At 58.7% G+C, this 12,253-nt stretch overlaps 1 protein-coding gene across 1 annotated transcript in view; it reads left to right on the forward strand.

The window, feature by feature from the left end:
• Window positions 1-245: 245 nt before the first annotated feature.
• Window positions 246-12,253, forward strand: part of NTSR1 (neurotensin receptor 1) — a 32,227-nt gene continuing 20,219 nt past the window's right edge. The window contains exon 1 of the mRNA XM_036323614.1: window positions 246-1,174. Coding sequence (XP_036179507.1) covers window positions 491-1,174 — 684 coding nt within the window. The 5' untranslated portion in view covers window positions 246-490. The remainder of the gene's footprint in view (window positions 1,175-12,253) is intronic.

Genomic DNA, 12,253 nt, shown 5'->3' on the forward strand with positions numbered 1-12,253 from the left:
TCAGCGGGGCGGGGTCAGGGCTGGGGCCGCCTCCCCTTCTTCAGCGCCCCCGCCCCCCAGGCTGGGCGCGCCCCTCTGCCGCCAGCTCCTGGAGCCTGGAGGGCGGGGTGGGGGGGGGTGCGGGGTGGGGGGGGGGCGCGCTCCGAGCTCCAGCCGGTGCTGAGGCAGGGAGTGCGCTCGCTCCCGCACAGGCTCGCCCGCAGCCCGAGCGGGAGGGCGGGGCGGAGCACGGAGGGCGCCGGCAGCCCGGGCTGGGAGGCTGAGCAGGAGCGGAGCCGGAGCCGGTGAGCGCCAGCCCCTAGCGCTCCAGGGGGCGGGGGCGGGCGGTCGCTCCCCGGCTGGAAAGCGCCCCGGGCTCTCTCGCGCCCTCCCCTCGGGCTCGGTCCACCCCGACCCGCCTGAGACACGCCCACCCTCCGCGGACTTCGGCGGCGGCGGCGCGGGACTGAGCGGGACCCGGACTGGCGCGGCACCGGGCCCAGCGCTCACCATGCGCCTCAATAGCTCAGCCGCCGGCTCCGGCTCCCGGGGCGCCCAGCCCTTCCCGCTGCCGCCCTCGCCCTCGGGCCCTGGCTGGGACAACGCCTCCGAGCAGGAGCGAGCGCCGCCCGGCAGCGACCTGGACGTGGACACGGACATCTACTCCAAGGCGCTGGTGACCGCCGTGTACCTGGCGCTCTTCGCGGTGGGCACGGTGGGCAACACGGTGACGGTGTTCACGCTGGCGCGAAAGAAGTCGCTGCAGAGCCTGCAGAGCACTGTGCACTACCACCTGGGCAGCCTGGCGCTCTCCGACCTGCTCATCCTGCTGCTGGCCATGCCCGTGGAGCTGTACAACTTCATCTGGGTGCACCACCCCTGGGCCTTCGGGGATGCCGTCTGCAGGGGCTACTACTTCCTGCGAGACGCCTGCACCTACGCCACGGCCCTCAATGTGGCCAGCCTGAGCTTGGAGCGCTACCTGGCCATCTGCCACCCCTTCAAGGCCAAGACCCTCATGTCTCGAAGCCGCACCAAGAAGTTCATCAGCGCCATCTGGGTCGCCGCGGGCCTGCTGGCTGTGCCCATGCTCTTCACCATGGGCCAGCAGAGCCGTGGCGCCGACGGCCAGCACCCCGGCAGCCTGGTGTGCACGCCTGTGGTCGGTGCCAACACCATCAAAGTCGTCATCCAGGTGAGCAGCCTTGGGGAGAGGAGGGGAGAGAGAAGAGGGAGAGGATAGGGGAGAGGAAGGGGGTGAGGAGGGGGGAGAGGAAGGGGGAGAGGATGGGGGAGAGGAAGGGGGAGAGGAAGGGGGAGAGGAAGGGGGAGAGGATGGGGGAGAGGATGGGGGAGAGGAAGGGGGAGAGGATGGGGGAGAGGATGGGGGAGAGGAAGGGGGAGAGGATGGGGGAGAGGAAGGGGGAGAGGAAGGGGGAGAGGAAGGGGAGAGGAAGGGGGAGAGGAAGGGGAGAGGAAGGGGGAGAGGATGGGGGAGAGGAAGGGGGAGAGGATGGGGAGAGGATGGGGGAGAGGAAGGGGGAGAGGATGGGGGAGAGGATGGGGGGAGGAAGGGGGAGAGGATGGGGGAGAGGATGGGAAAACTGGCGTCTCTTTCCTTCACCCTAAAGGAGTTCCCTCTGGGCAGAGGGAGTTGCTCCCGGGAAGCTGGGGAGAGGATAGGGGAGCAGCCTGACCCCCCTTCTTGGCACCTTTCACTCCAGGGTTGCCAGGCCTCAGCCCTTTATCTCATCCCCTCCTTCTTCAAGGGGGCGGGCCTCAGATCCTGACCTCCCTGGGGGCCACTGGTGGGCCTTGGTGGCCTCCAGATTCCCTGTGCGCTGGGCCGGCACCCGGAGGCCCCTGCACGGGGCTCTCAGAGACCACAGGTCTCAGCAGGTGCCCAGGCTGCCCGTGCCTCCTGGCGGGTGCCGGCCGGCCCGTGCTTGGAGGCCAGCTGATTGGTCTAGATTTAGTCTCCCCATCTGTGTGATCAGAGCCCCAACCTCAGCAGGCAGAGGCTCGAGGGAGCCATGGGGTGCTGAGGGCTCCTGCCACGGAAAGGCTCAGAGGCGCCCTCCTGGGTGTGGTGGAGACCATGTTGCCTTTGCTGGGCAGACCCGGAGTCTGGGCGTGGTGGCAGGTGGGGGCTGTGGGAGGCAAGCACCCTGCAGCCGAGCAGCCCGCTGCTGTCCCCCAAGTCTGAGCACAGCATCATGGGAACCCAGCTGGGACCCCACCCTGGCAGTCACTTGGAGGAGGGACCTGGTGGGGTGGGGGGATCCAGCCCCCCACAAAAGGCTTGTCAGGCAGGACTTCCAGGAGAAGGCATCCATGGAGGATTCCGGCTGAAGTGCCACTTTGAATGGCATCGTGGATCTAGAACAGTCGTGGGCAAACTATGGCCCTCGGGCCGGATCCGGCCCGTTTGAAATGAATAAAACTAAAAAAAAAAGACCGTACCCTTTTATGTAATGATGTTTACTTTGAATTCATATTAGTTCACACAAACACTCCATCCATGCTTTTGTTCCGGCCCTCCGGTCCAGTTTAAGAACCCATTGTGGCCCTCGAGTCAAAAAGTTTTCCCACCCCTGCTCTAGGCCATGGGTAGCCGTGGCGGTGCAGGTGAGACAGGGAGGCCAAGGGATGGAGGGGCCGGGAGGGTGGGAGGAGGGGCCAGAGCAGCACTGTCCCTGTCGGGCATCATCTCACACATCAGCCATACCTGCCAACCAGACGGTGCTGATGCCCCTGAAGTGGGACTCGGCAGTGGGACAATGGGGGCAGGCGCTGTCATCTGTCTGCACCTCGATCCCTGGACTGTGACGTCATGGGTCCCCCTCACCTCTGCTGAGGAGCCGTGTGGAGAGGCCCCTTCCCCAAGTAGCCACAGCTAGTGGGGAAGAGTCACAGCAGGGCGGCCCTCCTCGCCCTCCCTGCGCTAGAGGCAACCGGCGCCGTGGGCACGGGTCACCGTGGGAATCACCTTTCCCTTCTCTGAGGTTCCATTTTCTTCCTGAAGTTCCTGTCTTTGACCGGCTGTGCCCAGGGGCCTCTCCCAACCTGCCTTGGCACTGAGGGGGCAGCAGCTATGCTACCTGCCTTCAAAGGTGTGATGCGACAGGCTTAGGTCAGCAACTCGCTGTCCACCCAGGAGATGCCTCCAAGCAGACCTGCAGGGCTCGGCCAGAAGCTGTCTGAGTTCACCATCGTCAGAACAAGAGCCGAGGGAGCACAGCCCCATAAAGCACCCTCCTCCGGCTCGTGGCCGCTCGGCTGGCCCCACGGAACAGACACCTGGCGCGCATCGCAAAGGGCCATTCTGCGTCCTTGTGCGGCGGCTGCGGCACGGGCCCGTGGTGTGTCCTGGCCCCTCGGCCACTGGGCGATGGTCTGCCGAGTATCCACAATGGCCTGGCCTTGCTTCTGCGCCCAATTTGCCAAAGACCCGTGCGCTTCCCAGCGCCTCTCCTTAAAGGCCTCCGCTGCTCGCTGCCGGGCACTTAGCAGAGACCCTCGTCCCCTTAGGGCCGCCAGCTCCCAGGGCTCCTGGCACCCGCAGCTTTCTGCTCCCTGCACTCGAACGAGCGTCCTTGCAGGGCATGGCCTTGGCCTGCCGCCTTCCTCCTTTCTGGGCGGCCATCGCCATCCGGGCGCTTTCCCGGGTTACAGCCCTGCTCCGGCTAGTGGCCACGTGACAGTCTGGGCAAACTTCTGCTGTTCGTAAAGTGACATCTGGCCAGAGAGCAGCTGGGTGCCTGCGTCGGGGTGTCTCCTCTCGCCCACCGTGTTCGGAGGCGTGGGCCAATCACGGGTCCCTTCCCACACGGGGCCTCTCCCAGCACCGCCTCTGGGAGTCCCCCCTGGGCACTTGTAAACAGGTCATGGTTAGAAATGGGCTGGTGATAAAGATATCTGATCAGCTTTGAAGTGGAGAGTACAGGGGGCATTTCCCCAGTTGGCCCAGGCCGGGTGGCCACAGGCCGAGCGGAGCTGATGGGGGCACAGGGCGGCCCCAGGCCAGCACAGGCTCAGCTCCGGGAGTGGAGGGCCCTGGGCGAGTGAGTGGCCAGGAGCAGGGCGGCCCCGCTGTCCATGCAGGCGTCTTGGAGGAGGCGGCCGTCCTCACGTGGCCCTGCGCGTGGGTGGAGTCACCCCACCATTCCGCCGCCCCGCTCTGACCTGGGCGTGTTTCAGGCCCTGCTGTCGCAGGTTCGCGTCGCTGGCTTCCGGGCGGCAAGGCGCGGGTCAGGCCACACAGTGAATGTCCACTGTGCAGCGGGGCCAGGAGGGCCAGGAGCCGAGACTGGCAGAAGCCTGGGGTGTGAGTGTCCCGCTCAGATCCCGCTTGGGCCGGCGTTTTCCGCTCCAGCATCGGCAGGCGGGCGCCCGGAGCCCTGTGTGAGCAGCAGCAGGCGTGGGCCTGTCGTGGCCTCATTGCTGCCATTTTCCAGGACCGGGGCCCACCTCCCCATCGCTGTTGCAGAAAGGCTCTGGTTCCGTGCCAACAGAGGTGCCCCTCGCTGGGTGGGCCAGCCCTGGGTGGGGTGCCCCCTCCCTGGGGGAGCGGAGTGTCCCAGGAGGAGCGCAGGACCCCCTGCTCGGCTGCCTGAGCACCAGGCCGTTCGAGTCCGACGTGGTTCCACGGAGGCAGAGGCAGCCGAGCACAACCTGTCTCCACGAAGTGGAGGAAAACTGGTTGCAATGAGGCCACCAATCACTTGCCAGTGTTTCTCGGCTGCGGCAGCGACCTCCTCCCGGGGCAGTGCTCCGAGGGCAGCCCACCCCCCACCGGTTCACTCCCCTCGCTCTCCGGTCGGAGGGCTGAGCTATAAGCATGCGTGTGCAGGACTGCGTGTGCATGCGTGTTCTCGTGTAGCCGAGGAGATGCTTCGGAGTCAGATGCGGGACATGCAGCAGCCTCGGTGCCCCGGCCACTGGGATGCGTGTCTCTGCTGCCTCCTGGAAAGCTTTATCGCTTCGTGGCATGTTTAGGTTCAGGGTCCATTCTGAGCTGACGTTCGCCAGCGTATGAGGCCGAGTCTTCTTTGCACACAGGCACCTGAGTGGCCAGTGCCCCCGTGAAGAGTCTTCCCCCCATTGAAGTGTTTGGCACTTTAATCAAAAATCCCGACCCTGGTCCGGAGCCCGCGGCTCGCTCACCTGTGCTCGGCCTGCCCCACCGGCGCCGCCGTGATGGCGCGGCTCTACAGTCTTGCACGTGCGAGCAGGTCACACGCAGGCGAGTGGCACCGGCGGCCGGCTGGCACGCGTGAAGTAGAGTGAGTCCTCCAACTGCCTTCTTCCCTAACCCCGTCCGTGCCATTCCAGGTCCTTCGCTTCCTACACACGTTTCAGCATCAGCTTTCCAGTCAGTGCGTGTGAAAAGCCGGCAGGGCTCCAGGCCGCGCCCCCCGACCGGCGTGCGGAGGCGTGGCGTCTGACGGGCTCGGGCGCCGGAGCTCAGCGGCTGCTCGGCTCTTCGGGGCCCCTCCGTTCCCCCATCGGTCGTTTCCAGCATGCAGGTCCTACACACTCATAGCCCCTTCTCTGCGGTTGTTCTGTGACCGCTGCTCTCAGCCATCAACACGCATCCTCGAGTGTCCAAGGTCAGAGCTGCCGTCCACGCCTGACGGCCCATGCCTCGCTCTGTACGGCCGGTCTCTGAACCGACTGCGTTCCCTGTGGTCCCATTGTCCTATTTCTTTGCATCTCCAGGCATCTTATTCCTCCCGGACAGTGTGTGTGGCGCATGGCAGAGACGCTGGGCTCTGCTGTCTCTCTCTGAGGAGTGGACATTCTTGCTTCAGCGGGCTGCTCAGTCGCTGGCCTCGCAAACTTGGGCAGACTCGCCTTTACCCCCTATTAGTCCAGGCTCCGTCTCCCTGGGGGTTTTGTCGGTTAGAATTGGCTCGCTGAGAGCAGGTGGACCCTCCCCGAGGACGCAGCCTCACTCCTAAGGTGAACCCTGCAGGCTTCACAGGGGGTAGTGGGATGTTCATGAGACCTCTCCCGTGCTCCGCCAGCTGCCAGCTGCCAGCTGCTCTCCCCTAACCTGCCACAGTTCTGTCTGTGCACAGCCCTGCTTCTCCACACCCCTGTCCTGCTGGTCCCCCTCCCGTGCCTCACTCTGCAGGTTCAAGCCACTTGGCCCCCTGACCTCACATCTCTGCCTCCTCAGCCAAACAGCCGGGCTCTGCCAAGACCCCAGCTCCTCATGTCACGATCAGGGAAATGTCCCCACGAAAAGAAGCAGGTGACTGTGGGGACCACAGCCTCGCACCGCGACTTATCCAGTGTCATAAACAGTCGCCTGGTACGTTCTGCCCAATCGTAGAGCTGTTTGTGCAGGAGACAGTCCAGGCCTCCGTGCAGTCTCCTGCGGACTCTAAACACTGCCCCACTTTAAACACATCCGAGGTCACTGATGACAAAAGGCTGGCTCAGAGGAATTACTAAAACAATGTTGCGGCCCTCGCTGGTTTGGCTCAGTGGGTAGAGCGACGGCCTGCAGACTGAAGGGTCCCGAGTTTGATTCCGGTCAGGGCACATGCTCAGGTTGCAGGCTCAATCCCCAATAGGGGGCGTGCAGGAGGCAGCCAGTCAATGATTCGCTCTCATCATTGATGTTTCTTTCTTTTTTTTTTAATTAAATCTTTATTGTTCAGATTATTACAATTGTTCCTCTTTTCCCCCCCCATAGCTCCCCTCCACCCGGTTCCCACCCCACCCTCCGCCCTCCCCCCCTCCCCCCACTGTCCTCATCCATAGGTGCACGATTTTTGTCCAGTCTCTTCCCCCACCCCCCCCCCCCCTTCCCCCCCCCCAAGAATAGTCAGTCCACTCCCTTTCTATGCCCCTGATTCTATTATAATCACCAGTTCATTCTGTTCATCAAATTATTTATTCACTTGATTCTTAGATTCACTTGTTGATAGATGTGTATTTGTTGTTCATAATTTGTATCTTTACCTTTTTCTTCTTCTTCCTCTTCTTAAAGGATACCTTTCAGCATTTCATATAATCCTGGTTTAGTGGTAATGAACTCCTTTAGCTTTTTCTTATCTGTGAAGCTCTTTATCTGACCTTCAATTCTGAATGATAGCTTTGCTGGATAAAGTAATCTTGGTTGTAGGTTCTTGGTATTCATCACTTTGAATATTTCTTGCCACTCCCTTCTGGCCTGCAAAGTTTCTGTTGAGAAATCAGCTGACAGTTGTATGGATATTCCCTTGTAGGTAACTGAGTTTCTTTCTCTTGCTGCTTTTAAGATTCTCTCTTTGTCTTTTGCTCTTGGCATTTTAATTATGATGTGTCTTGGTGTGGTCCTCTTTGGATTCCTTTTGTTTGGGGTTCTCTGCGCTTCCTGGACTTGTAAGCCTATTTCTTTCACCAGGTAGGGGAAGTTTTCTGTCATTATTTCTTCAAATAGGCTTTCAATATCTTGCTCTCTCTCATCTTCTGGCACCCCTATAATTCGGATGTTGGTGCACTTGAAGCTGTCCCAGAGGCTCCTTACACTGTCTTCGTATTTTTGGATTCTTTTTTCATTTTGCTTTTCCAGTTGGGTGTTTTTTGCTTCTTCGTATTTCAGATCTTTGACTTGATTCTTGCAATCCGCTAGTCTGCTGTTGGGAGTCTGTATAATATTCTTTATTTCTGTCAGTGTATGCTTAATTTCTAGTTGGTCCTTTATCACAACCTCGAGGGTCTCACTAGATTTCTTGAGGGTCTCATTAAGTTTATCGGCGGTTTCTAGAAAATTCTTGAAAAACCTTAAAAGTGTGGTTTTGAACTCTATATCCAGTAGTTTGCTTTCCTCCATTTCTGTCATTTGTGACCTGTTTCTTTGTCTCTGCATTTTTTATGCTTCCCTGTGTTGGTAGAGTGGCTTTGTGTCCTAGGTGTCTTATAGGGCCCAGTGGCTCAGCCTCCCCAATTACCTGAGGTGGACACGCTTGGTGCACCCCTTTGTGAGCTTTGTGCATAGTCTTGTTGTAGTTAAGGCTTGATTGTTGTAGGTATCACTGGGAGGAATTGACCTCCAGGCCAATTGGCTATGAGAGTCAGCTGTGTCTACAGTGGGAGAACTGTGCTGAAGACACCCTTATGGGGCAAGACTTGCTTCAGTGGGGCTTTGGTGCTCACTGAGTCTGCCCCCTGAGTATGTCCCTTATGGATCTGAGGAGTTGTAATCTGGATGGTCCCACTCTGACCACTGGGTACACTGGCTCTTGGATCTCTAAGGAGGTGCTAATTTAGCCTCTGCCTGAAGCTACCCAGCAGGAGCTATGAAGAGATCTGCAGATTCCCCTTCCTTGTTTGGGGTTTGGAGGTGCCCAAATGAGGCCCAGCTGTGAAGCAATGCAAGCTGCTGTGGGGCCTTGGGCCTTCTCTTGGAAGTTCTGGGTCTGTCTGGCCCAGCTGCAGTTTGTTAGGTAATTTTCAGATTGCAAAGGGCCAGGGCATTCATATGCAAAAGCCTCTGCCATAGCTTGGGTGGGGCGGGGTCTCAGGGGATCAACAGGGCAGAGCAAGCAGCTATGGATTACCGCGTCTCAGTGTCCTGCGGTAATCACTGCAAGCACCTCCGAGAGAGAGCTGCCCTCGAGTTCCGAGTTTTGCCCGATGCCAGACAGTCCAGCCTCTCCCTGTATGAGTCCTGGGTCCCCAGAGACTCACCTGGAACTGGAGTTCAGAGCAGTCGGGGGCTTGTGTCTCCCTCCCGATTCAAAAAGACAGCCGCGTCCTCAGTTGCCAGCCCTTTCCACGTGCGCCTCCGTACCTCTGCACTCCACTTCCGCAGCTCCTCTGAGTCTCAGTGTGCTTTTCTCTTTCCTTCTAGTTGTAGAATTTCCACTCAGCCAGCCTTCCTGTGGTTCTGGATGATGTCCGTTTTGTCTTTTAGTTGTATTTTTGAATTTATTGTGGGAGGCAGCAATTTCGGGTGTTTACCTATGCCGCCATCTTGGTTTCTCCTCATCATGGATGTTTCTATCTCTCTCCCTCTCCCTTCTGCTCTGCAATCAACAAAAAATATATATATATTTTTAAAAACCATGTTGCGCCTGGCTGCCATGGCTCAGTGGTTAGAGTATCAGCTTGCACACTGAAGGGTGTTGGGTTCAATTTCTGGTCAAAGGTTCGGGGCATGGCCCCAGGGGCCATGCAGAAGGCAGCAAATCGATGTGTCTCTCACATGAGTCTCTCTCTCTCTCTTTTCTTTCCCTCTCTCCCTTCCACTCTCTGAAAAAGCAAGGTAAAAAAAAAAATCCTCAGGTTAGGATTAACAAAAAAAGAAAACCCCAACAATTTTGCAAAAGGATACATGACAAGAAACATAGTCATCCAAGAAACAAAGCTGAAGATAGACACTGTTTGGATAAATCTTAGACTGAGGAAAAGAGCCACATTATTTATGCTAAAACATTTTTAGCTCATTGTCCCTGTTGAAAGGTGAATGTATTATAAATACATAGACATAGTCAATGACTAGAGCATTCTTCAGAGAATTTTGTGCCCTTGTAATCAAGAATGGTTCTTTCATTAAAAATCATGCCACTTCTGCGCTGGCCGGTGTGCTCAGTGGTTAGAACGTTGGCCCATGCACTGAAGGGTCCCAGGTTTGATTCTGATCAAGGCACATACCTGGGTTGCAGGTTTGATCCCCGGCCCTGGTGACGGCTCCTGCAGGAGGCAACCAGTGGATGTCTCTCTCATATCGATGTCTCTCTCTCTCTCTCTCTCTCTCCTCCACTCTCTCTAAAAAAATCAATGGAAAAATATACTCAGGGGAGGATTAACAACAACTAAAAAACCCAAACACACTACTTCCAACCTCCAGAGCTGCTGAGAGAGTCCTGGGCAGTGCGGGAGTTTCTGCACTGAGCTGCCAGGCGGGAATGCTGGTGCCTGGAGGGTAACTCCCCAGCTGTGGGCAGGACGCAGAGCCGCTGGCTCCTGAGGGCCAGGGACAGTGGCAGTTCATCAGGTTGTGCGTCGGGCCATCAGGACATGCTGGTCTGGAACAAAAATCAAAGACTCGCTCGGTCGTAAGTCAGTCGGCCTGGGCTCTGTGCCCAACAGGATGTGCACGGTGGGAAGCAGCTGTCGAGGGTCAGGATTTATTTCCTGGGATGAGGGAGAAGCAGTCGCATGTGTACTGAGCCTCTCCCAGGACCCGGATCGGGGCTCGCCTGCCATTCCCATTGCGACCAGCTGCTCCGGGAACCTTCAAGGGGAGGAGCACCAAGTGGGGGCAGGGGTCCAGCCCAGGGCCCTCTCGAACTCACAGCCTGGAGACCGCCTCTGGACTGTCCTCTGTGTGGGGAGCCCTATAACGTCGCCCGTTTATCTCCCTCTTGCAATGGGCCTGGAGGAGGCAGAGCCAGCCCCAGAAAAGCACGCGGCCTTCCTACCGGTGAACCTGCTCCGGTGGCCTCAGGCGGGCTGCCCGCCTTCCCGGGACAGCAGGCCAGGCGCACAGGGCGGGGGCAGGGCAGTAGAACCCGTGAGCGCTGAGTCTTGGTGGTCCATGTCCACACGGCTGTGCAGGAAGCAGGAGGAGAGAGGCCACCAAAAGGCCCCTTGTCCCCACAGGCTGGCACAATGCCCGGGTCCCAGATTCTGCCAGCCCTGAGGCCCATTTTGCGGAGGTGGCCTGTCCTCTCGGGACTTGAGCTGCCCTGGTGGACATCTGCTCCACCTCCAGGCTGACCGGACGTGGTGCAGGGGGAAGATGAGGGCACAGGGCTTGGACGGTGCAGGTCTCCCGGACCCCTTGCTCCCTCGGAGTCCCGGAGGGCTGGGGATAACACTGGTCGCCCAAGTGAGCCGCAGACGGGCGCTGCCCCAGCCAAAAGGGCTTTTCTGGGCAAGGAGGTGCCTCTGAGGTCCTGGCCTGTCCAACTGGCCTGCAGACTAGACGCAGATGTTTGCCGGGCACTGAGACAAGGCTGGCCCCGCTCCACTTCCTGCAATTCCTTTTCCTGACAGCTTGTTTAAAGGACACGTCTAACATATTCAAAATGCCTACATTTGCGCGACTCCTGGAAACACACGAGAAGCTTCCATTTAATCCCCAGGGCAGGGCCTCGTGTCTCTAAGCCAAACTCCTTTTGTCCTGAAGGCTCCATGGGTCTCTTGAGCGGACGGACTGGTGGCCTGGGAACCTGCCACTTTCCACGGGGTCAGTGGTCAGCAGCACAGGGACTCAGGCCTGGCCATCTCCCCCTGCCAAGGGGGTGCCTCAGTGGGTGACATTTAAAGTGTTTAGAACCGATTTCAGCACTTTCTGGGTGCCCCTTGCTGAGCTTGAATGGAATCCTTCCCTGACCTTTTAAACTAAATCAAAAAACAGATGGGGTGCCCCTGGGACTCTCCTCAAAATTGAGAGCTGGGATCACCCTGCAGGAGCCACAGTTAAAACCCAGACACCAACATGCCAGGGATCAGACGATGTGGGAGGCTGTTTCTAGGAGCTGGCCACGCTGGCTGGGAACTTCCACGCTCATTGCCAATGACTCAAACTCCTTTCATTTCTCCTGCCCTCGGGAGATCGGAGAATGCAGCCCAGGAGGGTGGGCTCTTTATGACAAAAAAAGGGGTGCCTGGCCCTAGGGGCAGAAGACAGGCCCCGTGGAGCCCTCGCTCTGCACCTGTGTCCCACCTGTAAGATGAGGCCAGGGTCCCCTCCGCCTACACTCAGTCCCAGGAGACCCAACACTCCCTTGCAGAGCAGAGCAGGCCTTTTCTTTCTCTTTCTTTCTTTTTTTTTTTTTATACTCACCTGAGGATATTTTCCTGTTGCTTTTAGAGAGAGTGGAAAGGAGGGAGGGAGGGCAGGGAAAGAGAAAGAGAGAAACATGGATGTGAGAGAGACGCATCGACGGATTGCCTCCTGCGCACACCCTGACTGGGGCTCAGGGATGCACCCATAACCCAGGTACATGCCTTTGGCCAGGAATCACACATGAGACCCTTTGGTTTGCAGGCCGGCGCTCTAACCCCTGAGCAGCACGGCCAGGGCACGGGGCAGGTCTTCAGCACAGGGCAGAGCTTCACAAGCATGGAGGCTTTCTTTGCCACTCTGCTGATTCGGGCCAAGCAGTGCCATTGTCCACAAACAACAGGGCACCTGAAGTACCAGCCACACTTTCCTGCATGAGGCTGCGGGGCGCAGGATGCTTGCGACCGCCAGCAAGCGCATGCCCCTCCCTCCGCGTCCGAGGAGGCCGCTGCACCGAGGCTGCAGGGTGCTGGGTGCTGGCCG

This window comes from Myotis myotis, unplaced genomic scaffold (assembly GCF_014108235.1).
Source record: "Myotis myotis isolate mMyoMyo1 unplaced genomic scaffold, mMyoMyo1.p scaffold_m19_p_9, whole genome shotgun sequence".
Taxonomy (NCBI): Eukaryota; Metazoa; Chordata; class Mammalia; order Chiroptera; family Vespertilionidae; genus Myotis; species Myotis myotis.